This window comes from Lithobates pipiens, unplaced genomic scaffold (genome assembly GCF_037356315.1).
Source record: "Lithobates pipiens isolate NorthernLeopardFrog02 unplaced genomic scaffold, aLitPip1_a1.2 Scaffold_28, whole genome shotgun sequence".
Classification (NCBI taxonomy): Eukaryota; Metazoa; Chordata; class Amphibia; order Anura; family Ranidae; genus Lithobates; species Lithobates pipiens.
In genome coordinates, this window is record NW_027507789.1 from 205,756,868 (window position 1) to 205,784,210 (window position 27,343).

General features: G+C 41.3%; 1 protein-coding gene across 4 annotated transcripts in view; it reads right to left on the reverse strand.

The window, feature by feature from the left end:
• Positions 1 to 7,621: 7,621 nt before the first annotated feature.
• The window catches only part of KCNQ2 (potassium voltage-gated channel subfamily Q member 2), a 113,479-nt gene continuing 93,757 nt past the window's right edge, over positions 7,622 to 27,343 (reverse strand). For 2 of the 4 annotated variants that reach the window (XM_077460356.1, XM_077460355.1), the window contains 3 exons: positions 25,239 to 25,346; positions 17,856 to 17,979; positions 7,622 to 16,714 (listed from right to left, as the gene is read on the reverse strand). In XM_077460356.1, coding sequence (XP_077316482.1) covers positions 15,989 to 16,714; positions 17,856 to 17,979; positions 25,239 to 25,346 — 958 coding nt within the window. In that variant the 3' untranslated portion in view covers positions 7,622 to 15,988. The remainder of the gene's footprint in view (positions 16,715 to 17,855; positions 17,980 to 25,238; positions 25,347 to 27,343) is intronic. The other 2 variants (XM_077460359.1, XM_077460357.1) reach the window with 1 other exon arrangement.

A 27,343-nucleotide genomic window follows, 5' to 3' on the forward strand; every position in this document is an offset into this window, starting at 1 on the left:
TTAAAATATTTTCCCTCAATTAGACTTTTTTTTTCTTCACCTATTTTAATGAATGAAGCTCAGAGGAAATAATGTTCCACCTAAAATAATATATTTCACTCGGTGGGACTTATACTTTTTTTTTTTCTTTCTTTTGCCAGTTGGCACTTAGAATATTTTTCTTCTATTTTGGATAGTGAGCCTTAGGGTTCTGCTTAGATTTATTGGGTGTAGTCTAGAAATAGGAGGATGAGTAGCTGGGTTGGTGTGAAGCAGTGATAGCTCAGTGGGTAAGAGCTGTGATTAGTCTGCTGGAGACCTGAGTTCAAATCCCTGAGTCAGCCTGTCTCTTCTCAGTCCTGGATACTGCATGGTACCTGAACCCCCTGCTGGTGGAGCAGGGTAGTGAGAAATGTTTCCGACTCACTACCCTGTTCCCCAGCAGGTGGTTCAGGTGCAATGTAGTACCTAGGGTGAGGCAATAAAAACCTAAGTCCCTGCTTTTGGAATGGGCCACCCTGGTAAGGCAGCCCATTCTAATTATATATGTAGCAGTGATGTTACAGACCATGGACCGAAGAGGCAAGGTGTCCACAACCTAATGTGATGCCCACACATGATGCAGGCCTGTGGGGGCCTGGGACTAGAGCAGACTGGTGGGTTGTCCATGGCCTCCAGGCTTTCACTCAGAGATTTGACCTCAGGGGTCTTCAGCACTTTCAGGTATTTGCCCTTGAGGGTCTACAGTGCTTTGGGGATTTGAACTCAGGTCTCTGGTGCCCTGAATCAACACACTTATCCTCTGAGCTACTTGCCTCTGCTCGCCAACGTATGTGTTTGTTCTCCTATTTCAGGATTATAATGTGGTCTCAAATTTAAAAGAAGAAACCAAGATTCAAACCTGCAGATCCAAAGTCAATACACAGCTATAGGCTAGCTACTAAACCCCTGAGCCAATCAGCCAGCTCACTGAGTAGCCTGATGGTCAAACAAGACTTAATAAGTGAAATGTGATCAGCAGCCCTGATATATTCTAGGAGATGACCCAAGATTTGAACCTGCAACTTCAAAATCTCAGCTGGACTAGTAGGCTGGCTGCTAAACCTCTACACCAGAGCAAAGCTTTAGCTTGGGATTTAGCAGCCAGCCCTTTAAACATCAAGACTTCGTAAATCATGACTTAATAAATAAAATGTTCATTGATTTCTAATTTCCCAATAACAATATTTGTAATGAGTTGTCTCAACCAAGTGGGTGAAGAGTGGGACTTCTAAATTATATTTTCTTTATTTTTTTTGAGATTGTGGACTAGCTCTGGTCAGTGATTTAGTAGCCAATCCAATCCTGTTCATACACACGATTGGATTGTTGGCCAACAAAACCGTTGACTTTTGTCCGAAGGGCTTTGGGCCAAACTTGTCTTGCATACACACGGCCACACAATTGTTGGCTAACAAATACAAACGTAGTGAGGTACTACATTGTTTTTCAGCCCTTTAGTGCCATCCTTTGGGCTCCTTCTGCTACTTTTGTGTTAGTAGATGTTTGGTGAGTGTTGATTCGCGCTTTTCATTACACGCTTTTTATTTCACACTTTTCAGTTCGTTCCTGAACGGACATTCGTCAGCCAGCTATCTTGCGGAATCGGAGGAGATAGCGTGTTATTTATTATTGGCTTTGGAATTATTGCTTTGACATTATTTTTTTTGGTTGAATAATGATTTGATTTGGTATATTTTCTATATTTTTGGATGCATAGAATGCACTTTTTGGTTAAGTTCCATTAGCAGATATCATGTCTAATTGTATTTTTTTTCTTTTTTTAATACACAATAAAAAATATTGTGTAGAATAATACTTGGCTATGTGTTTTCCTTCAAATGACAGTTTGGGAGTAGGCAGTTACATTTTTAAAAATACAATGTAAAATTGACAAGGGACACCAACATAATTGTATCTTTGATCTTAAAAACTACGGGATGATGGTGTTGTGGTAACTTGCCCAAATAAGAAAAAAAAAAACACATAATAATATTATTCTTGATATCACTAGAAAAAAAAAGCCTTTGAAAATGTGTTTGCAATAACTCCATCAGTATCACCAGCAAAGCAGCTTCATTATTATCCCATTAAAGAAGAAGAGAATGTGCGCTGCTTTTCGAGATTTCATAATTTGCCGCGTCACGAATGTTAATTCTCCATTACAATTGCTAGTTTACAAGAGCGACCGCTTCCGGCTCGTCCTTGCTTCCGAGCATGCGTGTTTGTACTTTGGACTTTTGTCCGACTGACTTGTGTACAACTGCTCAGAAAATCCAACAAAACACATTTGTTTGCATAAAATTTGAAAACCTGCTAGCCAAAATTTGTCCACGGAAAATCCGACAACAATTGTCCAATGGAGTGTACACACAGTCGGATTTTCTGCCCGTCAGCGAACATTTCCCATCAGAAAGTCCAATCATGTGTGAGGCTTAAGGCCTTGTACACGCGATCGGATTATTGGCCAACAGAGCGTCAGACTTTCATCCGAAGGGCGTGTTCCAAGAGCTTGTCTTGCATACTAACAGAAGAAAAAACAGCGCCAATCTAAGTGCAGTATTGTTGAATCAAAGACATTTAATTTGTGAAGTTATACACTCACACTCTACCAGAAGGTTTCAGGCACATCATGTATCTAGAGGGCATCGCAGGGCTCTCGAGGAGAAGCGGTAACTCGTTCGGCTGTATCTCTCGTCCGGTGGCGCCGGTGGTTCCCAGCGTCGCACGGCTTGGTGTAACAGCGTCAGGGAGGTCCGTTCGTCCGTTCATTGTTATGTTGAGGGGCGCACTGCGATGACGTTTCGTTGTGGTTTACGTTGCACGCGTTCGGAGCATGCGTGCTCCTTCATCAGGCATCTCTGAATGTCTTTGATTCAACAATACTGCACTTAGATTGGCGCTGTTTTTTCTTCTGTTTATATGTCTTTTACAAGGTACCTTCTATCCTTGAACATGCTGCCTACCTGGCTGTGCTAAAGAAATCATCCCCTTTCTATGACTATTTTCCACAACCAGTAACTGTGGACTATAATTTGTGATCCTGCCAGCTATCCATTACTTCTGCTGCATTTACTGACATACACAGCAAGGATTGCAAAACTCTGTGATAAGCAGACTTGACATCCCTAAATCCGCCACACCAATTTATCAACTTCAGCGGTTTTTTTCCCCCAAACCTTTTTCCCCTCCCCCATAAAAAACCCCCTCTTTTTTCCTTCCTCACTCCCCCCATCCAGGACATATATAATCCAGCAGCGCAACGCACAAAAAAATTTTTTTTCTTACTCTTGCATACTAATGGCACACAAATGTCGGCCAACAAACATAGTTACGTACTACGTGGAATTTCAGGTCTTGAGCGCCACCCTTTGGGCACCTTCTGCTAATGTCGTGTATGGTGAGCACTAATTCCGAGCATGCATGTTTGTACGTTCGACTTTTGTGCGATGGACTTGTGTACACACGATACAAAAATCTGACAACAGACCGTTGTCTGCCAAAAATTTACTAGCCTGCTATCCAACATTTGTTGGCCGAAAGTTGGACAAGAATTGTCTGAAGGAGTGTACTAACGATCGGATTTTAGGCAAACAGTCTGTCATCACACAATTCCCTGCCGAAAAGCCGATCATGTGAACGAGGCTTTAGAGTATAAAAGGATTACAGATTTGTTCAATTAATTATGTGCTCCTTCTCCATCAAATAATTTGCTGACTATTGAAAATTAGCTCCAAGCACCCCAATTTTCCTGTTAAAGCCTGTCCTTGCAACAAAATTAGTAAAGCTCATGCCGCGTACACACGAGCGGATTGTATGGCGTACTTAGTCCGTCATACAATCCGACGGACAGTCCGTCGTACTTTCCACTGAACGGACTTGACCACACACGGATACACAAACAGTCCGTCGAAAGCTTGCGCGATGACTTGTACAGCACGTACGACGGGACTAGAAATAGGAAGTCCAAGACACAGCAAAGCACCCTTCCGCCGTGTAAATCCTTTCTGGGCATGCGCCATTCTTAGTCCACCGAACTAGCCTACTGACGAGCGGATTGTCCGCTGAAACCAAAGTACGACGGACAGAATTTCGAAAAAAACAAAATTCTTAGTACTCCGGACTGCACGCTGAAAAAGTCCGCTGAAGCCCACACACGAGCGGATTGTCCGCTGAAATGTGTTTCGACGGACTAAGTACGCCATACAGTCCACCAGTGTGTACGCGGCATCAGTCTTACCCAGGCAGCTCTGGCTCATGGGATTATCAGCCAGCCCTTATTATATGTGTTCATTCATGGTGTTAATAGCTAGCAAAATATCTAGCTGTATAGATAGAAAAGTAGCCTGAAGAAGACTCCATGTGGTGGATATGTGGTAGTTCATCGTGTTTAACAGATGGACATTCATGAAGAAAAAATGCTACCATTGGGCCAGCTCCTAGTTTGATGGTTGAGAATGACGTTCCTCATGCTAAGATTTGACCCTGGTTCTGCAAAGGTATGGGAACATGCGAAGTGAGGGCACCTCGCTGCTGTTTGTATCTCGTACTCAAACCTATGGAACCTTGGAGCTTCCTTCCTCCTGTCTTATATATGTGGGGATCGTGGCTTGAGTCTTGAAGAAGATTTTATGTATTTTTAAACGGCTCTCTGTAGCCTAGCATTGATTGCAAAAAAGGCACATCTGCTGTTTTATAATCTTACCGGCCATTTCAGTTGGTGAGTCCGTCTGCTACAACTGGTGGAGGATCACATTGGGTGTTTCTTATCACATTTGATCTACATACAAGATATCACCGAGTGTCACCATCATTTATTTCTATTTATTTATGTGTATTCATTTGAGCATTTTCTGTATATTTTTTACATATATTTATATATACACATTTTTTTGGATCACCAACAAGATGGACTTTGCTATTCTTGCACTTATTATAGATCATGGCACATTGCATATTTTTTATTGAGATTATATATATATATATATATACCTACCTCAGCAGCATTTTGTGGATTTATCTAAAATAGATGTTTTTTGGTCATTATTTCACATTTATCACATAGTTGGGGATCGGCGCTGCCTCCCTTTCGTTTTTGAAAAATTATTTTTGGTCCTATTTTTGGAAACGTGTAGCTTTCCATTCACAGGGGACTGTGAATGAGTGAAGTGACCGGGTGGGCGAAGCTGCACTTGGCCACATTTATTTAAAATTGAGACAGCTAGTGGGGGGGGTGTTGGGAAGATTTCCCCCCTCCCCCCCAAAGCTGTCAGAGCAGGTGATCGAGGGCTGGTCTGTTTGTAATATGTTACACCCTGAACAAAGGGTGTAACATGTTACAAAAGGTGAATTTACCCTTTAAGAGGTGGCATAACTTGTCCAGAGCCCCAGTGTTTATGTTTAGAGGGGGGATTCAAACTCATATTCACATAACCAACTCTCATATCTCAATAGCCCTGCCTTAGTATAGGATTGTGGAAGAATTCATAGATGAAACTATTTTGTTTGGTAGAAGCTTTGTACACTGGTCCAAAACATTTGGTGGTAGAGGGTTGTTTTTCAGGGGGTTGCGCTTGGCCCCTTAGTTCCAGTGAAGGGACATCTTAAGGCATCAGCATACCAAGACAATGTTCATGCTCCCAACTTTGTGGGAACAGTTTGGGGATGGCCTTTTCCTGTCCCAACCTGACTGAGCACCAGTGCAAAAAGCAAGGTCCATAAAGACATGGATGAGCGAGTTTGGGGTGGAGGAACTTGACTGGCCTGAGTCCTGACCTCAACCCGATAGAACACCATTGGGATGAGTTAGAGTGGAGACGGTGAGCCAGGTCTTCTTGTACAACATCAGTGCCTGACCTCACAAATGCGCTTCTGGAAGAATGGTCAAAAATTCCCATAGACACACTCCTAAACCTTGTGAACAGCCTTCCCAGAAGAGTTGAAGCTGTTATAGCTGCAAAGGGTGGGCCAACTCAATATTGAACCCTACGGACCAAGACTGGGATGCCATTAAAGTCCATATGTATGTAAAGGCAGACGTCCCAATACCTTTGGTAATATAGTGCATAAATCCCCCCGCCCCTCAAAAAATACATTTTGGTGACAAGAATGTCAAACAGCTTCTCCTAAAAAATGGTCCAACAAAACCAATTCGAATTTTTATTTTATTTTTTAAAAACTTGTAAACTTAAAAAATTTGAGTTGGAATTAATTTTGCCACATTTCTTTTTCAAAGTCAATGAGGTAATGATCCCAAAATCCACATCTTCAAAGCCAGTCAACAATGACAGCTCTAATAATTCCTCCTTTCTAAAATAAACACCTAGGAATACAATCTCTGCAGTCCATGCTCATTTCTCCATGTTTTATATATTTTACCTACAGAAAATTCCAGATAATCTGCAAGAAAAACAAACAATGTGCTCCTAACTTAAGGCAGCCATACATGGATCAAAATTCCACTGGTTCAGCAGGGAACAGCCAAAATTCAATCCATGTATAGACAGGCTCATTGACTATGTAGTCTATTGATCGACTAGCGTGCAATGTGTTCGGTTTTTCCCAATCGATCAGCGTCTATAGCCAGCAACACTGTATTGTATTTTGACTGCAGGGAATGCTCCCCGGCCTCTGAATACAAAGGCTCAGCAGGAGTGTGTGGATGGAGAATCGGCTAATTTTTTTTGTTCCATTTGCTGGGTGACCAAGGAAAAAATGAATATTATATGGCCAGCCTTACTGTAGTGAGCTGACAACACACTACTGCACTGAAATTCATTACAGCCCATGTTGTCCTTTACCCCAAAGCTGCATTCACCCCTGAGCAACAAGAAAATGTGGGGAAAAACACGCATTCCACTGGAGTTGCCATTACTTCTTAATGATATCCCAAAAGGTAGATAGCAGTCAGGCAACACCAAACGCACTTGGGTCAGTGCCAAAATTTGGTAATTGAGCTTCTTTGGCCCATTTTTCAAGGGACAGGAAAGCTCATTCAAGTCAATAGGCTGTTGAGACACTTAGGTGTGAATGCAGCCTTAGGGTCAGTTCACACCAGATGCAGTTCTGTGCACTTTTTTTCTGCACTAAAAATGCATGCACATTGTTTTCCATGTATTCCAATGACTCTAGTTCACACCATGCAGTCAGTTTCCGATGCAGAAACTGACTGCATGGTGTGAACTAGAGCCATTGGAATACATGGAAAACACTGTGCATGCATTTTTAGTGCAGGAAAAAAAAGCACAGAACTGAATGGCACTGCGTCTGGTGTAAAGTAGCACCTTATGTTCCTCTTTACATAGATACTGTATATGGACTTCTTTCCCTGCTAAGAAATTCTCTAGCATTGATTCCCAGGAGCATGCCTATGTCAATAAGAACTAGGCTTCCATTAGCTGCTCATGCAAGAAATTCACAAACCTGGTGCTGATGTCAAAGGATGTTATTAAAGCTATAAAATAATGCTGATCTAAAGGGAGGCTTGGGGTTAAAGTTGCATAAAGTCTGGAAAACATTCATAACCAAAAAATTTAAATAATTAGATAAACTGATTTTCTTTACCACCATCCCCTGCTGGCTGGAATGAAGGCAGAACACACAATAAGTTGTACAAATATGCTTTAATGACATCTTGTCAATGTACAGTATCTCCATAGCAGCCTCTCTTTGCATGGAAAGGCATTCGGCAAGGCTAAACAACCTTCTTGAAGTTATAGAAAAGAAAATCACCAAAACCTGCTTGGAAAAACTGCTGGCAGGGACGAGATCCAATGTCTTCCTTTGTGCCACCATTGAGAAAGAATGTTCGGGAGTCAGGACCCCACCCAAGGGAGAGAGGCAATCTGACTATCTCGGTACAAGTAGAGAAAATATATATATATATATATATCAAAAATACAAAAAAGAAAATTAAAACCAAATTAACAAAGTTTATCCATACAAAATATAAAAAGTATACACAGGAGTTAAAAAGCTACACAGATGACATGGTGTTTCAACTAGATTCGCGGGTTTACCGCTTCTTCAGGAAATACATCTGTGAACAGAAAGTGCAGTCATAATTTTTTTATATTTTGTACGAATAAGCTTTAATTTGGTTTTAATTTGCTTTGTATTTTTGTTATATATTTTCTTTACTTGTACTGAGATAGTCCGCTTGCCTCTCTCCTTTGGCGAGTCTTGGGTGGGGTCCTGACTCCCAAACATTCTTTCTCAATTGATTCAGATGATGGTACATATATAACTGTTTGCACATTATTATTAACTTGTCATGAGGCCTATTCAACTTGTGCCACCATTACTCCAACTCATTGTTAACATGTACCAAATGACAAATGTTCTGTGCCACCCGCTGCCACCGCTCCTCTCTCCTGTCCACCAGAATCCTAAGGCTTTCACCTGATTGATGGCTGTGGGCAACAAAGGCAACCATTTGGCACACCTTGACAGAGTGAGGTATGGCATCAGCTGGGGTAAGCGTTTTATATCATCTACATTTGTCACATCATCTCATCTGTTCAAGTTTATCTAAAGCCCATTTTTTTGGGGGTTTTGGATGATGCAGGGAAGAGTTAAAACCTCCATTGGGTTTTTTTATTGCCGTTTACCCACTCGGTTTGTCCGAAAGCCAGAAAGTGACTGGAAATTCAAAATTTTACAGTGGTCATAAGACCAGTTCAAATGAGAACTGCTTAAGAGGGAATCTCTTTGCCCAAGAGGGTCACTTTCTATAAAAAAAAAAAAAAAAGAAGCTCCTTCAATAGGGTATTCTTAAAAGACGGTCAATGAGTGAAAAAAAAAAAAAGAAGAAGAAGAAAAAAAACGGTCACAAACCAGGATATTCTTCTTCTTCAAAAAGACCTGTACCACCTTCCATTCTTCTTGTCCTCACGTTAAAGAGTGTTGGATACCTGTGCCCCCCACTCACTATTATGTCTACTAGCCTAACAGCCTTATTATGTCTACTAGTAGCATAGAGCAGTGGTTCTCATCCTCAAGTACCCCCAACAGGCCAGGTTTGCAAGTTTTTTTTTTAATCTTGCACAGGTGCTTTAACCCTTTCATGACTAAGCCTATTTTTGACATTTGGTGTTTACAAGTTAAAATACATATTTTTTGCTCGAAAATTACTTGGAACCCCCAAACATTATATATATATATTTTTTTTTTTTTTTTTTTTTAAGCAGAGACTCTAGAGAATAAAACGGCGATTGTTGCAATATTTTATGTCACACTGTATTTGCGCAGCGGTGTTTTAAACGCAACTTTTTCAGAGAAAAGGGACACTTTCATGAATTTTAAAAAAACGAAACAGTAAAATTATTTTTTGCAAAATGTGAAAGATAATGTTACGCCGAGTAAATAGATACCAAACATGTTAAATTTATAATTGCACACACTCGAACTGGAATGACGACAAACTACGGTACCTAAAAATCTCAATAGGCGACGCTTTAAAATTTTTTCCGGTTACCAGGTTAGAGTTACAGAGGAGGTCTAGTGCTAGAATTATTTCTCTCACTCTGACAATGGCGGCGATACCTCACATGTGTGATTTGAACACCGTTTACATATGCGGGCGCGATGTTCTTATTTATTTTAAAATGAATACATTTAAAAAAAAAATAATAATTTGATCACTTTTATTGCTGTCACAAGAAATGTAAACATCCCTTGTGACAGTAATAGGTGGTGACAGGTACTCTTTATGGAGGGACCCCCGATCCCTCCTTTATACTTCAAATTATTCAGATCACCATTTTTGGCAATTCTGAATAGTGTATATATTTTTAAATCCGGCGTCATTGGCAGCCGAGTAAACGGGAAGTGATGTCATGACGTCGCTTCCGTGTTTACAATTAGGAGACTGGAATGAAGCCACTTACGGCTTCATTCCAGTCCCTCCCTAGCCGCTGGAAGCAGCGGATGTGCGATCGGTGCTCCCGATTGAACGGGAGCACCAGTAAGAGCGGCGGGAGGCGACGGGAGGGGGGGGGGGGACGTCCGCTCCCGCTCCTCCGGCATAACAGCCGATCGGCTTTTAGCCGCATCGGTTGTTATGGCTGGAAAGCCAATCTCCCGCTTTAAAACACGGTACTGGGATGATGCCTGCAGGTGCGGGCATCATCCCTGTATAACCCCCGGAAGCCGAGTACGCACATCTGCGTACGCTCGGCGGCAAGGGGTTAAATCGGAGTCAATGGCTTGGTATTTTGGACAGCTATTTTATCTAAGAGAAATTCCCAAAACATGGCCTGTTGGGGGAACCTGAGGACCAAGGTTGAGAACCACTGGCATAAAGGCCGGTAGGAGGAACCATAGTGGGCAGCGGGGGACCAGGCATCCGAAACAACTAGATGTTGGCAGAGGCTGTTGCAAGAGCAGAGATCTTGGAAATGGACAGCAGGACAGGAGAACAGTTTTTCACAGGTTCGGCTTCATGACAATTTTTTTTAACCCAGAATAGCTTTAACAATGACCTATCCAGCAGGTGCCAAGTCCAATATTCACATTCTTAAAGATCGATGATCGCCAAAAGAATTTTTAGCATCCAACATGCCAGCGTTTCAGAAACCTGATCCTATTCAGCTATGTGGTCCCTTCCCCTGGTTGCTACATCCCTGTGTCCTGTCCATGCAGCAGTGGGCATAGGCATCCAAAACTCCCAGAAATATCATTCTTCTTTAGTTCATAGCTCTGCAAAAGAGTAGTTAAGACTTGCCACCTGCTTGAGAGTAGTCTTTACCAGGGAGCTTCTTTTTTTTTTTTTTTTTGAAGAGGGATAGAATCACTTTAACAGGGCATAGAAAAAAAGTTAGGTTTTAGATATACTTTAAGGGGGCATCCACATAACCATGGTGTCTGTGCTGCTTTTGATGCATCCAGCTGTAGTAGAGGATTGTCGACTCAGCAATTCTCCCATAAATTCTACCTGGGTATTCCATGCAGAGTTGTGATTAGTATCCCTATATGGCAGAAGGCAGAAGTAATGACAAACTGGAAGCTCTGGCTCCATTGTTCTGCCTTCTGGGGATTAAGCATCTGACTTCCAACATAATTCTCACTGTGGCAGAAATTATATGGCAGAGATTTATCGACCATGGATCTGCTCTGCAGTTTGATCACCACTCTCTGGAACGCTTCTAAAAATACTTCCATTACTTTAATATTGGAGTACACTGAAAAAAAATGTTCAATTTATCAAGCTATTTTTTTTTCCGATGCATATTTTCGATGTTTAATCCATGCTTCCTCAGTTTTACTGGACTTCCAGATAAGCCGTCTCTTGACAGGAGAGCAAGTGGCCTCTTGGGTTTTTTTTTTCATTGCATATTGTTGTAATTTGCAGGGCAGGCCAAATCCATGAAGTTAAGGGCATCTAACAGAAGCCATCCACACTAACGTGTTGTAGTACACTGGAGGAAACTGCTGATGATATTTAGGTTTGCTGACCTGTATTTTGCCTTTTGGACTGGATTAACAAAGTCTTAGAAAAAAAAAAGAAAGAGGAGGCATCTAGAAATGCATGTCAACCCAATATGCATGAAAGTGGCCCTGTCAGGTTAAAAAATGCAGCTAAAAGTTCTGTGCAATAGAAGAGGTATTATACTGAACTCTATGGTGTCCATGTCTCCTACCTCTCCTGTGTGCCAGTGCTGCATCCCCTGTCAGACCCTTCTGATGTCTGGATATGACCTCTACATTGCTGCTGGGTCCAGTAGTAACATAGGGGTGGTAGAAAGGTACCGGCAGTCAGTGGGGAACACCTGAAAATCCAAGTGTTGAATATAAAAAAAAGCCCCATTGAGGTTGCCGAGCTGGAACAGAATAAAAGATGTAGATATGGGCTGCCAGATAGTATAGGCTAGTATAAGACCCTTTTTCTTGCAGGGAACTTTAGGTGCACATGTTTAGAACCTCAGTGTCCCTTTATTACCTGCATTGTGGTATTTAAAAAGCCCTTAAAAGACAACCACTCACTGACCAGGATCACAAAGAATTTGCATTTTTTTTTTAATTATTTTAAGTCTGACCGTTGCTGCTTGTCCTCTGTCTGAACTCATAGTGCTGCTCAAGTCCTATGTGCATAAACATGGTATATCAGAGTAGTGTAGCTATCTATATTCATCTTATCTGACACTCAGTAATTGGTAGACAGTGCTTGAGATCAGGCAGTTCACAGAATGGCTCTATCATTTCTGTTGGTCCTGAACCTCAAGCCAAAATGGGTCAGGCTCAAAGTATAGGTAAATATTTCATAAGCAGGTCTGCACAATTTTAATAATTTAAGACTGAATTATACAGATTCTACAAGATGAGTTGCAAATGACTTACCTAAAGCACTTGCACTAGGTAGTTCTCATATATTTTAATGTTTTACTGGCACGAAAGCTGGTTCTTAGAAGTAAGGTGAAAAATAATTCAAGAAGCTGGAATGTAGGGGATGCAAGCCCTCGACAATCCTTGAGGTCCTCAAGAGACAACTTGGCTAGAAGCAAATTTGTAAATGTATGGAGAAGTAGTTGAAGGTGTACATGAAAAGCTGCACAGACTATACCTAAAGGGCCTCATTTATCAAAATACCTAAAAGGAGTCCGTCTCAGGCAGCCTCTCGCAGCAGCCAAATTATCCTATGTTGGGAGACCATAATGAAGAATTTATTTGCTCAGGTCAAATTATTGCCTGGTTGAGGCAGTTCTTTTCTTAGATGTCTTAATTAACGAGACCCTGAGATGAACCCCCAGCATTTCTTTCTTTCATCAAACAAATCACAATTCAGAATGCACACAGATAATTAATGATGAATTAGCTTTGAATAATCCCCATACAGCATAATGCCTTCTTGCAGACAACCAACAAATTGCACATCTACCCACTCCAGCATTAACAAAAAAAATAAGAAGTCAATAGTTCTTTCTTTGCCTGCCTTTAACCATTCCCTGCCATGGAAGCTAGGTAGATGTTGCATGCAATTCTGGCAGTCGTTCGGTTAAGGCTGAATATTCACAATGCATAAAAGCCAGGGAGGGGGACAGCGTAGCATTGAGCCATTGTGACTGCCATGCACAAGGTGCAGAAAAAACCCAAGATGTAGTGGTATGGTGAAACTCCTTGGCCCTCTCCAAATCTTAGTGGGCCATATAGATAGGCCTGGTGTCAGACCCCATTACTGAATCCAAATTTTAAAAAAAGGCAATTACGTAAACTATTTCTTTGGAGAGAATAAGTGCAACATAAAGCCAAGGCTGTAATGCAAAAAAAATAAAATAAAATCAATAAGAAAAATCCAGGCAAAGCCAGTGGGCTGGCTGTTTGTCGAGGGCAGCCAAAAGCAGGGGAGGCTGGTGAAGGGAGCCTGGGAGTCCCATTTTTTTTTTTTATAAAAAGTACATCACTGTCTCCCAGCTGCCACTTGAATCCAAATGCTAGAAAGTAGTAAATATAAAGCATTCTGGTGTCTATTGTGACTCTTCCTGAGCTTTGTAACCGGAAGGCTTGTCAACGCCATCCTTTGCTCCTCCATACTGAAAGTTCCTCAGGCATCGAAAGGTGCAACCACATCATCAAACCTTTCTACGATGTTCTGTACAGATGGCTACAATTGGAGCAAAAAAAGGTGGAAAGAGAAGAACCAACCACATTGTATGATCTTGCATCATAATTGACGGTTTCTTAAGTCCTAATCATTTCTTACCTTTATTTTTGATATTCTGCAACTTTTATGCCATTTCAAATTTCATGGTCAGCTTTTTTTTGCCCCTATTTCTCAATCTCAAACATAAGCCTTTTCTCAGCCTGCTGGGAAACTTCAACAGTTGCTGCATATTTTAATTATTCTAAATAGCAATCTTTAATTATGAACTGCCCACACTATATCAACATATTATAAATGTCAAGCTACTAGGATCTGCTATGATACCCATTTCATGCACTTTAATTCTCTGTCCATGGAACAGTTAAGCTCTTTTCGCTTTGTCCATTTCCTATTCTTAAATATTTGGAGCAGTTTTTATTTTTTTAAATCAAGTCCACATAAAAGTATTGAGAACTCCTTTGGCTCTTTCATCGCCCAAGGGTTTGGCTGTAGTTTTGGGAGACTATGGAAGGGGTGTTAAATACTTTTATACAGAGCAGTAGTAGAACATACTCCTGCCAAATTCCCAAATGTTGTAAATACAGAAAGGAGTGGAAACTACCTTTTCCTCAGTAGCAATGTACATGGCAAGGAACAGGAGTAGGAAAGGAAACATTCTACTCCTGGGGCCCCGAACCTAATAAGCAAGCCGCTGAATGATCACATGAGTCAAAGTGGTCTAAAAGCAGAATATTGTCTTTTGGGTGGAACTCCCGTTCAAAGACCTGATGCTATTCAATTAGTGATGCTTATGACAACATATCTCAGGAGAGGTTTAGTGACTCAAACATGCATTACTGTTTGCATGCCCAGCACATTCGTAAAATATGTTTGATACATTTAAAGTATCAAATTCACATCAAAAATTAGTTGTATCCACAATACAGTTCCTAAATCTGGTTACAAAAACAGAAGCCAAAAAAGTATAATTTGCTTCTACCCCAGTAAGCAAAAGGGACAAAAAGTCTTATATATTTGCTCCAAAGTTATCTAGGTATATATACACATTCCTTGCATATATCATTAAAAAAAAGCCCTCATTTATCATTGCCTTTCCTGGGGATCGCATATGTGGCAAAATTATTTACAAGTTATAAAGTAGAATCTTTTAACAGGTTACAGCATATAGTAAAAATATTGACTACTCTACATTATGGAAGTTGTCACTAGAACCCCCCCCCCCCCCCAAGACCACAGAACAGTATAAGGCAACTGAGTCAATTGTGAATATACATTTCATAGTTTAAATACAACTTAAGCAATTGGCATGCTGTGGTCAGTCAACTTGTTTCATGCAAAAGGCATCAGTGATACCGAAAAACAAACAAAATATAAAGCACCGAAAATGACCACGGATCAATAAAACTTTGTTTCGGGTCAGTAATTACATCGGTGTATTATAGGTCTGTTTGGTAGCTTTTAAAATAATTTATTTGGTAGAAAGGATTACTAAGCATTCTTAGGTCTCTGGAGCATGAATGGTCTCCCTTACGCTAACTTTAGAAAATTCTATACAAAGAGAAACTTTTTGAAAATGAATATGCATTCTTAGGTCTCTGGAGCTTGAATATTCTCCATTATGCTAACCAAAGAAAATTCTATACAAAGAGAAACTTTTTGAAAAGTTTGCACACTTGGGAAGCTTGGAGGTTTCTATTTTCCTTTACATAGAAAGAAGAGTCCATGATATTAAATGAGGGTTTCAGGTTTTACCAAATCTCAAATAACCAAAAAAGATTTGATTTTCTCTTTCTTCTCTGGTCTTCCACTACAAATAACTATTTACATTTAGAAAAGGATGTCTGATAAGGGTCTAGTATCAGCAGCCAAAGTGGATGCTGGTGGACTACATCTCCCATCTCTAGTTTTCTTTAGTGTTCCTCTAGTCTTCCATCTCTAGTTTTCCCCTTACTGAGTATCTGAAGCCACTTCTTTGGAGCCGACTACTTCCATATAAGGAAATAAGCCTCCAAGCTGCACACTGAAGCCAACTTCTGTAGGAAAACTCAACCTTCGACATTCAGGGAGGTCAAAGGGAGACAGCAAGAAACCAAAAAGGCATTTTTAATGAATCTCTGTTACCTGAAACCCTCGACATTACAAAATTACTTATGAATTGTGTTTTAATATATGCAAAATCTGTGAGAGCTATACGAAGAAAGACTGAGGTTTGGAAACACCATTATACAAAGAAGGAAGGTAAGTGATCATGGATGTGGATGTGGTTGCACCTTTGGAAGAGGAAGTAGAGGAGGAGGCCCTTGTTTTGGGCGCATTACATTGGCGGGTTGTTGCCAGGATCTACAGAAGTTCAGAAGAATTGCAGGCAATAGTCTACTTTCCAGATGGCCATCCCATCTCACCATAGGGTCCTTCCCCAGTGGCTGACCTAGGAGGTGGGCCACAAGGGGTACAGAGGTCAGAGTCTGTGTCGGACTCCCCTTCAGCAATGTAAGGACGGACCTTACCGACTGGGCCAGAACCCACCCCTGCCCCATTGTTCAAGACCTCCAGGTTCTCCTTGGACTGGGAGATGCTGAAGCCACTAAAAGAACGCTCCAATTCTTCATGGTCCACAGACGGAATAGATATGGAGGTATCACTATCTCTCAGGGCTGCATTGTCTCGTTGTTTGGCAGATCCTTCTTCACCAGCTCCCTGTCTACTCCCCCCATAAGCAGAAAGTGAACGCTCATGCGATGGAGGAGGAGGAATCCTCACCATGGAATTTGGATCGCCAACTGGAGATGAACCATGACTGTGCCGGTGGTATGGCTGTTGTTGCTGCCACGAGGTGGATGGTGGGCAGTAGGGGGTAGAACTTCCCTGGGCAGGTGGAGCACTAAAGTTTTTTTGGCCCACGGAGCTCGTGGAGCGGATAATCTTAGTGATACAGCTGTTTTTTTCTACAGGATCCCTGCTATCTTCTGGGCTATGATATGGAGGAGCTGGCTCACGGTCCTTGGCTCCAAAGTAAGCCTCCGTCTCTGAAGGGTGAATTCCCATCCTCTGCATGTAGATATTTACCAGAAAATCCAACTTCTTTTCCATGGAAAGAACCTGCAATAAAATCACGGTGGTAAATTATTCCCATCATTATGAAGACACACAGCAAAACATTGTCTTAAGTTTTGCACATTGTGTCACAAAAGCAGTACTTTTATTGGCATATAACAGTGATGTGGTTGTCTTAAAAGAGAAGTATAGCCAAAGCTTTTTTGGCTATGCTTCTCCTCTGGATCCCAGTAGTGCACTTATTTCTGCAGACCTGCAACTAAAACCCACTGTTAGCTGATGTCACAGAGCCGGTGCAGGCTGTGCAGTGATCCTACCAATAATGTCAAGATCCACCCACATGCCTGTCTGGCATCTGGTCCAGCCTATCCAAAGCCCAGCGCTTCAGTGGGTATTGATGGGGCAAAGCAAAAAGCCAGTGAATGACAGTCTCAGCTCAGTAAAGTGGTCATATAATTGCTCAGTTCTCAGTCTTACAGCTGGTAGGGGACAGCCACAGTATTGGATCAATGCTGCCGCCACATTGGCAAGTATTGATGTTTATTTTTTTAAAGTCTCACACTTCTCTTTTAAAGAGAGGTGGTGTAGGAACATCTCCCATATATGCTACAGACTGCAAGAAAAAATAAATAAAATGACGGTGTCAAAAAATACCCCTGCAATGAGCTGAAGCACATACTTGCAGGACTTTGAGCAACCAGCTTCTGCAGTAGTAGTTATCAGTCACATTAAATTTGTTCCAAAACATTGTAGATATATGGCTGCTTATCCAAGTAGCTTTTTCAGTTTTTTTTGAGTGTCAAGAACATACTCCTGGATTTATAGCCACACAGGGAACTCAATCAACAAAATCTAATAACCCTGGTGTCAAGAAAGGTATCAGGGTACCTTCCTTCGTTTTCTTGGACAATCAATATCCGCCATGACACATTTCAGGACAAAGTTACCCTCTCTTGAACTGAAAAAAAGCCACTCAGATGAGTAGTGAAATATCTTAAAACAGTACAGGAAAAAGTACAGTTTAAAATGTACTACTAGATCTACCATGACCTGGACAAATTAAAACATTTAGAGGGGGAACATTTGAATTGTGACCTTTAGGTCTCAAATTGATCACATGAGTAGAACCTATACATATAACCATCTGCCCACTTACAGTGACAAACCTCCAGTCATGGGAGCTTACCTGCTTCTCCACTTTGCCCAAACGGCCCATCATGCTAGGGTCCTCAGGGATCTCCGACTCGGTTCCACCTTTGGTCCTGTCCTTTTCGGTGATTGAACCTCCTCTTCCAACAATCTGGTCCACTCTACCAGGAACACAAAACAAAAAAAAAATAGCCCAGAAAGCCCAAAGGTTAGTCACCTTGTGCAGACAAAATTAGATTTTCTCCTGCCCCACTGAACCAAGAGAAGCTTCTCATCTCTCAAAGAGAGACAAACAATCTCAAATCAAGCATTAGCAGAGCCCTCTACACTAGAAGCCACTATACCATCTACAAAGGCCTTAGCATTAATCTAACTAGACAAAGCCCAACACCGAGTAGCATGGAACTCAAAAACATTCCCCAGGCCACTGTGGAAGAGTCCTACAAGAGTTCAACACGACACGGATGGCAAAAATTTACAATAACCATTTACGTGTTGCTTACTAGAGGATAAACTTTGGTCCTTTAAAATCTACAACAGATCTGGATTTGGAAGAAGACAATGATTTTATTTGGTTGATCGGAGCCTACAAACATCACCATTTTCTGTAAGATACTAAAACTATAAAACTCGGAGCTCAGAACCTACCAGGAATGGTGTTGTGGACCTCTAGCAACTAATTACTAACATGGCTGAGAGAACAAGATGTGAAAAATACTTTAACTCTTGTACAACCCTTCCAGTGGCTGTCCTAGAAAACATTCCCCCAATCTCTTTTCTACATTTCATCATATCCATCTAGAAATTATATGCAGAGAGGCTCCCACAAGCCGGCATGACATGTGATGGGGACACGTGCACTTAATGATGGGTGGGTAGGGGTCCAAGGTAGAAAGGACAAAGACAGACACAGTGACAGCAGAGGATGAGGTGGGGTCAGGATACCGCAAGGCAAAAAAGCAATAGCCTAGGAGAATAGCCTGCTCTACAGGCCTTAACTCAGTTAGTTTCTCTATTAGGGCAATAAGAAGAGTCTCTCGTGTCTATCACAGGGCTTTTGGTTACATCAAAACCATCTAGGAGATTATAAACTAAAGCAAATTGGAAGTGTTCCACTGGAGTGCCTATCCTTATACTATACTTTTGCCAGGAGACCCCAAAGTGAATTTGAGAAAGGTGAAAAGGATTCAATGGCCACTGTATAGGGACAGTGGATTTCTGGACATTCCTTGTTCAAGAACATTTAAATACTGAGCATTCTATCTATATGGCCAAGATAATCTACTTAATGCTCTGGGCAAAATAAAAAAAAACAAAGTACAATACAGCCACATTTTCCATATTCGGTCTCATTAAAAATGCTGCAAGTGCAGTACATATCCAGTGAGCTCCTAACTTCCTGTTTAAGCTGACAGCACTGTCTCTGCTGCACTGAAATGCTCCCATGCTGAACTACAGAACCCCTTTCCCTCCACTCAATTACACAATATAAGCTGGGTGTTCTGGGTTCAGCTTAAGAGTATTGGGCAGAGCTAAGAACGTTTGGATTTCAGTGCAACAGAAGACCTTCACTTTTTCCACATTTTGTTATGTTACAGCCTTATTCCAAAATGGATTAAATTCATTATTTTCCCCAAAATTCTACAAACAATACCCCATAATGACAAGGTAAAAGAAAATTGTTTGAAATCTTTGCAAATTTATTAAAGATAAAAAATAAAAAAAAGGGGGGAAAAAAATCATATGTACATAATTATTGACAGACCTTGCCATGACACTCAAAATTGAGCTCAGGTGCGTCCTGTTTCCACTGGTCATCCTTGAGATGTTTCTACAACTTGACTGGAGTCCACCTGTGATAAATTTAGTTGATTGGATATGATCTGGAAAGGCGCATACCTGTCTATATATAGGTCCCACAATTAACAGTGCGTGTCAGAGCACAAACCAAGCCATGAAATCCATTGTCTGTAGAACTCCGAGATCTAGGGAAGTGTACAGAAAAACGTCTGCAGCATTGAAGGTCCCATTGTGTACAGTGGCCTCCATCATCCATCCATAAATGGAAGAAGTTTGGAACCACCAGGATTCTTCCTAGAGCGGGCTGCCCAGCCAAACTAAGTGATTGGGTGAAAAGGGCCTTAGTCGGGGAGGTGACCAAGAACCCGACGGTCACTCTGGACCATGGGTCTTAAAACGACGGCCCTCCAGTTGTTCAGGAACTACAATTCTCATCAGGCCTAGTCATGTCTGTGAATGTCAGAGTTTTACAATGCCTCATGGGATGTGTAGTTTCGCAACAGCTGGAGGGCCGTAGTTTGAGGATCCCTGCTCTGGACAAAGCACAGCATTTCTCTGTGGAGAGAGGAGAACCTTCCAGAACAACCATGTCTGCAGTACTCCACCAATCCAGCCTGTATGGAAGAATGGCCAGACGGAAGCCACTCCTCAGTAAAAGTCACATGACAGCCCGCCTAGAGTTTTCCAAAAGGCACCTGAAGGATTCTCAGACCATGAGAAACAAAATTCTCTGGTCTGATGAAAAAAAAATGAACTCTTTGACCTGAATGGCAAGCGTCATGTCTGAAGGAAATCAGACACAGCTTATCACCTGGCCAATACCATCCCTACAGTGAAGCATGGTGGTGGCAGCATCATGCTGTGGGGATGTTTTTCAGCGGCAGGAACTGGGAGACTAGTCAGGATGGAGGGAAAGATGAATGCAGCAATTTACAGAGACATCTTTGATGAAAACCTGCTCCAGAGCACTTTGGACTTCAGACTGGGGTGAAGGTTCATCTTCCAACAGGACAACGACCCAAAGCACACAGACAAGATAACAACGAAGTGGCTACGGGACAACTCTGTGAATGTCCTTGAGTGGCCCAGCTAGAGCCCAAACTTGAACCCGATTGAACATCTCTGGAGAGATCTGAAAATGGATGTGCACAGACACTACCAATCAAACCTGATGGAGCTTGAGAGGTCTTGCAAAGAAGAATGGGAGAAACTGACCAAAAATAGGTGTGCCAAGCTTGTAGCCTCATACTCAAAAAGACTTGAGGTTGGAATTGGTGCCAAAGGAGCTTCAACAAAGTATTCAGCAAAGGCTGTGAATACTTATGTACATGGGATTTTTGTTCCTTTTTTTATTTTTTAATACATATGCAAAGATTTCAAACAAACTTCTTTCACACGGTCATGATGGGGTATCGTTTGTAGAATTATGAGGAAAATAATAAATAAAATCCATTTTGGAATAAGGCTGCAACATAACAAAATGTGGAAGTGAAGCTTTGTGAATACTTTCCAGGTGTACTGTATTTTAGGCAGGATAGGGGGAAGATGATAAAATCGCAGGGATCGGGGAGGGAATGATTTTAGCAATAGTTATAGTTTCTGCCACTTTAACAGCTCACTGGATTTCTAGCAGGATCAATAGATATGTTCCCGTACTTGTTGTTTTAAAGAGACAAACCATGGGGAAATGTGTATGTATTGCATACATGTTTTTTTAATCTTACCTAGACACACAATTTAAGTAAAAAAAAAAGGTCATCTCTAAATCCTGTTTCATTTCATATTTGCAATCGTTCTTCGACCTCACCAAATTACCATCAATACAAGTCCAAAACAAAAACCACCAAAGCCAAGCTACAGGTCCTACATCTGAACGTGGAAGCCACTTTTCCACTACAATTTGGTAGAACACAAAGTATAACCGAATATCTGCCTAGATCTACTGATGGTCAGATTAGAACTGCAAGGTTTCACAGAGATCTCAAACCTCTAATTTCATACCTGAATGGAGAGATGTGGGCTCACTTTTAATACAGTCATCTTATAAAATTAAGCCTTATCTACATTCAACTGAAGAAAATCCTTGAAGGGAAACTGCAACTAAAATGGACTTCGAAATAGCAAAAAAGATCTAATTATCTCTATTCTGATCAGTTCCAATGAGCTCAGTTTGAGTTCTGTGCTATTCCGAGATCCTTTGATATATTGCAATCGGCCTTCACCACTACGGTGGCAACCATCCAAAGCAGTTTCAGGAAACAAACCGCATGCATCATTCTTCATTGGCCTTTTTAAGGTGTGCTTGTTGCAAGTACAGTTTCACAGACCGAGCCAATATTTCAGCAAGCAACCCATCAATGCACTAGAAGCCAACGGCATTAATAACTTGGCCATCAACATTTGGTGATGGTTGTGGTTCCTAGTGAATTAACAGGCCTAATGTTGGTCATGCCCATATCATTATCCATCCTCAGTATCTAGGCAAAAAAAATACACTTACATGGCATGCTCCTTACAGTTACCTAGTCTTCAGGACCCCGAAACCCCATTAAGAGCAAACTGTCTTTTAGAAAAGTTAGCAGAAACATGGAACTACTGCTCAGTATCAGCCACAATGCCATCTTTGTCATGCTCCATTAGTCCACATGCGTGCATGCAAAAAAGAAAAAAAAAAAAAAGAACCCAGAGCCAAAATGAAAAGACTAGCAACAGATATAAAAAACAAAAACAAAAGATGCTTGTCTTCTCAATCTTATGGCAGCTCAAAAAAAACAACTAGCAAACCCCTTTCACCCATTTATGTGATGGACACTTACCTTCTGCATGGGATACCTTGGCAAGGCAGGTGGCCCCTGGCCAGTTGGCTATGCTAAAAAGGTGGACACTTGATCTTTTCAAAATTGGGAGTCCAGGGCATGTGACTATACCTGAAAAGCTCTAATACAGTATGTAGCATGTCTATGGTTTGATTCAGTATTGAGAAAGAAGAGTGGGGACTTCTTGTATTGTGGTGTAGAAGGGGGTGTGGGACAGATCTCAATAGCTTCCTGTTAGTGATAATTAGGAGTCAACTGTTGGGACAGGTAGAAAAGTTAAAGCAAGTTCAATGTTGAAGTGATTTCAAGAATAATGAGAACCTCATCTTATGCTGATGAGGGGCCAACAAATCATTTTCAAATGACTCCGTACCCTACACAGTGCTAAAATCAGTCCTATCACCAAGAAACTGGTCCATTTCCTCTTCACCAGATGGTCCAATTCATCATCACTAACCCTATTCTGTATCAGTAGCATTTCAAACAAAGTTCATAAGCGGGTTTACTAAACGTAAGAATAGCCAAGAATAGAACAGCTAAAGGAAATTCTAAGAAATTTATATTTATTCACATAAAGTTGGCAATTCTTATATGTACAATCTCCAGTTATTGGGATACAATCAACACAAAAAGGTTGCACTCTGATGACATCGCTAAAATCTCATTTTAATCAGCTTTAAGAGCAACAGACATAACCCCACCTGAAGGTCACCCACTAACGCATTCCAACCAGAAGGGTTTAGTTGATTGCAATGAGGATCTTCTGGGTGAAATGCGTTGAGGTGCAGCCTTCAGATGGGGTTATGTCTGTTGTCGTTTATGGCTGAATGAATAGAAATGCCAGCGATATCAGAGTATGTTCATTATAAGTATGTGGAGTGTGGACAGGTTCCTGGGCCCGGAACTCAGCATCTGCAGTGAGCAGAATTTGAGAGACTTCCTAAATGGTGGTTCTTCCTGAGACTTACATCTGTGGAGGTGGTTGCTATTGCTTATGTACAATCAGAACTTGGACTTGAGGTCCTGACAATGTTGAATCACATGTCATCCGACACATCGGGGGAGAATTAATAAAACTGGAGTACTCAGAATCTGGTGCAGCTGGGCATGGTAGTGGTGACAGACCCAACCAGGACAGGGGCTTATGGAGGGTACTGCAGGGTGGCCTCTTGCTTACTGACTAGGGACCTCGACTTTTGAGGGGGCTCTGTTCTTTGGGAGGTGTGTGTCTGGGGGACCTTTGGAATGTTTTTTTTCAGATTCAGGTAATTTCCCTGAAACACACAGACTGACCAGGATACAGATTTGGGGCCTGTATGCCCAAACCAGCATTGACTGCTTCAACCCCCCACTAGACTCAGATCAGATGTTAATATAATCAGCTCAAAACAACCTGTTTCTAGGGTCTCCTGCTATAAGCATTTATTAAGGGGTCTTTCTCTAATGGTATAATTCTCCCATTGTGTGCCTCCTAGGTGTGAACTCCCATTGGTAATTGAGTCACCTATTGTTTCTGTTTGTCTTTTAATCCTCTTGGAGATGTGACTAGCATTGTGTCTACTTTACCTTGTTACTGAAATATTGTGGGATGTTATGTTAGTTGCTCATTAGATGTATTGATGACCTTACTGTTTACAGGTTGCATTGTTTAGGATAATGTGATGAAGCTCTTACCTGATTTTATGTGGTATATATTCTGTGTGAATTAACAATAAAGTCAGTTCCAGTTTGCACCCAAGATAGTGTCGTCTAGTTCTTGGGTGCTCAGCTACAATACCTGGTTCCAGACTGGAGGAAGCTGTTTCTTGGCGAAAGCACCCAGGCTGAGTGCCAGGCATTCCTTCACAGTAGCCAATCATCTTATAACTTCAGTTTGTTCAATTAAGCTTTGAAAATGAAACCTGGAGGCTGATTGGCTTCTATGCAGAACGGCACCAAATTTTACAAACTCCAGTTTTAGTAAATGCCCTCCACCACTCTATTTCGCCACTTTGATATGATTTTAGGTTCAATAAAGCATTACATATGGTGCATTTATTTATTTTAATTATTAAAAGGATCGTGCTCAATACATCTATTGATTTCCATATCCCTGCAAGGGCTATAGGTTCAGAACCCCTGGTCTAGAGTCAGTCTGGTCCTACATCATGCAGCCTACTAGAATGTTTTTGAATTATTACAGACAATGGAGCACCTAAGAGGAAACCTTTAAAAACTATTCTAGTTTTACTATTATTATATTGCATATTATTATAGGAATATTGTACATACTCTGCGTATAGCATGTCCTTGGTGGGTTCCATATCAAAGACTTTTTCTTATAGGCTTCTAAGATTGAACATTTAAGAAATAAACGCTGCCCAGACCCCGCTCATATGTGGCAGAAAAAGTAAGACCGTGCAATTGTTTTTTTTATTTTATTTATTTGCAACATTGTTTTTGCACTGGGTATATATGAAAGTTGTGTTCCTCTTCTTTTTTGATGCAGTAAGACTACCGGTATCAGTTTTGATAGGAAAGGCAGATGTCATGAGTATCAACATTTGAGTGAAAGCGTGTGTCACTGATGAACATTTGGGAGACATCCAATGCTCATCAACTCTTTATAGATATCGTAATGCTACCTGCAAGTAAAGACTCAATCCTGCTTTGTGTGTTGCTCCCAAAGGTTTAGCCAATGTCTACATTCCAGCCATCACAAACCATGAGATGAAAGGGGTTCACTTTAAGGAAGAAAAAAAAAAAAAAAAGAATAATGAAAGAAAAAGCAGTCCAGACAAAGAGGCGTTTTGGTGAATCCTAACCTAGGAGAATACTGGGGAGATTCTTTGGTAGAGAGCACTGATCCTTTGGTAGGGTACTTCTTGTGCCGGGGTGTAGAAGGGGGTGGGGCACCCACAATCAAATCTATCCTGGCAAAGTAAATAGAAAAACAAAACACCAGCAAAGATGCATAATGAAGCAACGTGGGGAAAATTCAGGACGGTAAAATAAAAAAATAAAGAAAAAGAAAGATTTGAACGTGTCTGGAAATATATTCCGAAATTCAGGAGTATGAACGGCTGCAGAAACACCAGTCGACACTAGGATTGGCTGGAAACACTGGAATATATTTTCATGTATATATGTGGCAATATCCTGGGTGAAATATTGGATATAGGTCAACATATATTCCTATGGATCAAGGTGAGACACAGTGTGACAATATCGAGAGGGAGTGTGCGTCATGATGGAGGTGTGGAATAAAAAATACATGATAAGACACAAGAGAGACACAATTAGCCACAATAGTGTCAAATATGTATATGCTCATCAGGGTGCACTGGCTGCTAAAACTGGCAATTACTGGAGCTGAATGGGAGCTGTTGGTATACAAAAAAAAGAATGCCATCTCTAAGTTGGTTTGGCTTGGAGATCGTATAACCGGTGACCTCAATTAGAATTTAAAACGGTTTTCTGAATTGTGACTTTTTGTAAGGTTTATATGGTCTTATCTATTTTTTAAGCACCTGTACAAACTTTAACATGTATAGTTCAGAATCCAACAAACCAGGAATAGTCTTTGTATATTTCCTGGGAGATATTGTGGATAAATATTACTGTTCCACTTTAAGTAATCCAAGCCACATTCTCAATGTCCATTAAATAGCTGTCCATCATTTTCTCGGTGCCCCAAAATAGACACAGGGTGACTTAGACATAAGAGGTACATGGTGAGCTGAAGCAAGGGTTTCCCAACCTCTCCAAGGGATTCTGGGTTCCACCAGCCCCCTGCCCAAAGCGACTCCCGTCACACTACTTTTGTTGCCTAAGGGCATATTGTACTTTGGGAATCTTTTTAGGTTTGGGGTCAGTAACCATCTAAAAAAAATTTTAAATGGTTACTGACCCCAAACCTAAAAGGAAACAGCAGAGGGCACCAACTAAGTGCAGTATAGAGGAAAATACTTTATTAAAAATTACAAGCGGCAACTTACAAAATGTATAAAGATAAGAGCATGTAATCCACCAAGTGGGTTTGTTGTTGAGCGCTGATTGGATGCCATTCGCCCCTGACCTGGGTTCCTGCATTCTGATCCTAACATTGACCCTGGAGCCTGATCCCTTACCTGCCTCCGTGTTCCTTCTCCCGTTTACCCTCTCGCTGACCTGGCTTGCCCCCTGATTTCCCGTGTATGACCTTGGCTCTGATACCAACTACGCTTTGCATATCCTGCTACCGGTATATATATGGTTTGGGCAGTAGTTCATGGTTTGCTCGCGTATTAGATTATCTAGTTTGATTTATATCGTTCTGATATTTTGGAGGGGCATTTATATTTTTGTTAATTTATTCTTAATAAATCTCCAAATTTTACCTTATACTTGTGCCTGGTATTCTTTGTGCAAGTCCACACATTTCTGGTCACACCACCACTCGGTATCCCTGACAGCCAACCGGCAGATGCTTTTCTGGCATGCCCGTTCTACAGAAGCCGGACAGGCTGCTGTACACACGGGCCGAATGTCAGTCAGTTTCTATTGAACCAGCCGATATTCGCCCTGTGTGTACCAGGCATAATCCTACACCCCCACATGCATGATGGAAGTTGTAGGTTAGCTGTATTTTTACCTGGGCCATTCTTGGTAATTCACTGACCCCAAACAAGCAGATACCATCCGAAACCGGGGAGCGGACAGATGGAGCTTCTCCTATTGGGTGGAGCTCCGCTTTAAGCTTAGATATACAGTCAGTCTCAGCCCTATTTGACTAGTTAGCCTGATCATTAAAGCAGAGGCCTGCATCTTATCTGTTACCTGCACATGACTTGATCCATGCTCATCTTGATGTTCGCTTTCAAGGAATTTATCTGCCATAGAGTTGAATTGATTTGCAGATACTAAGAGATATAGGTTGAATGAAGCTTCC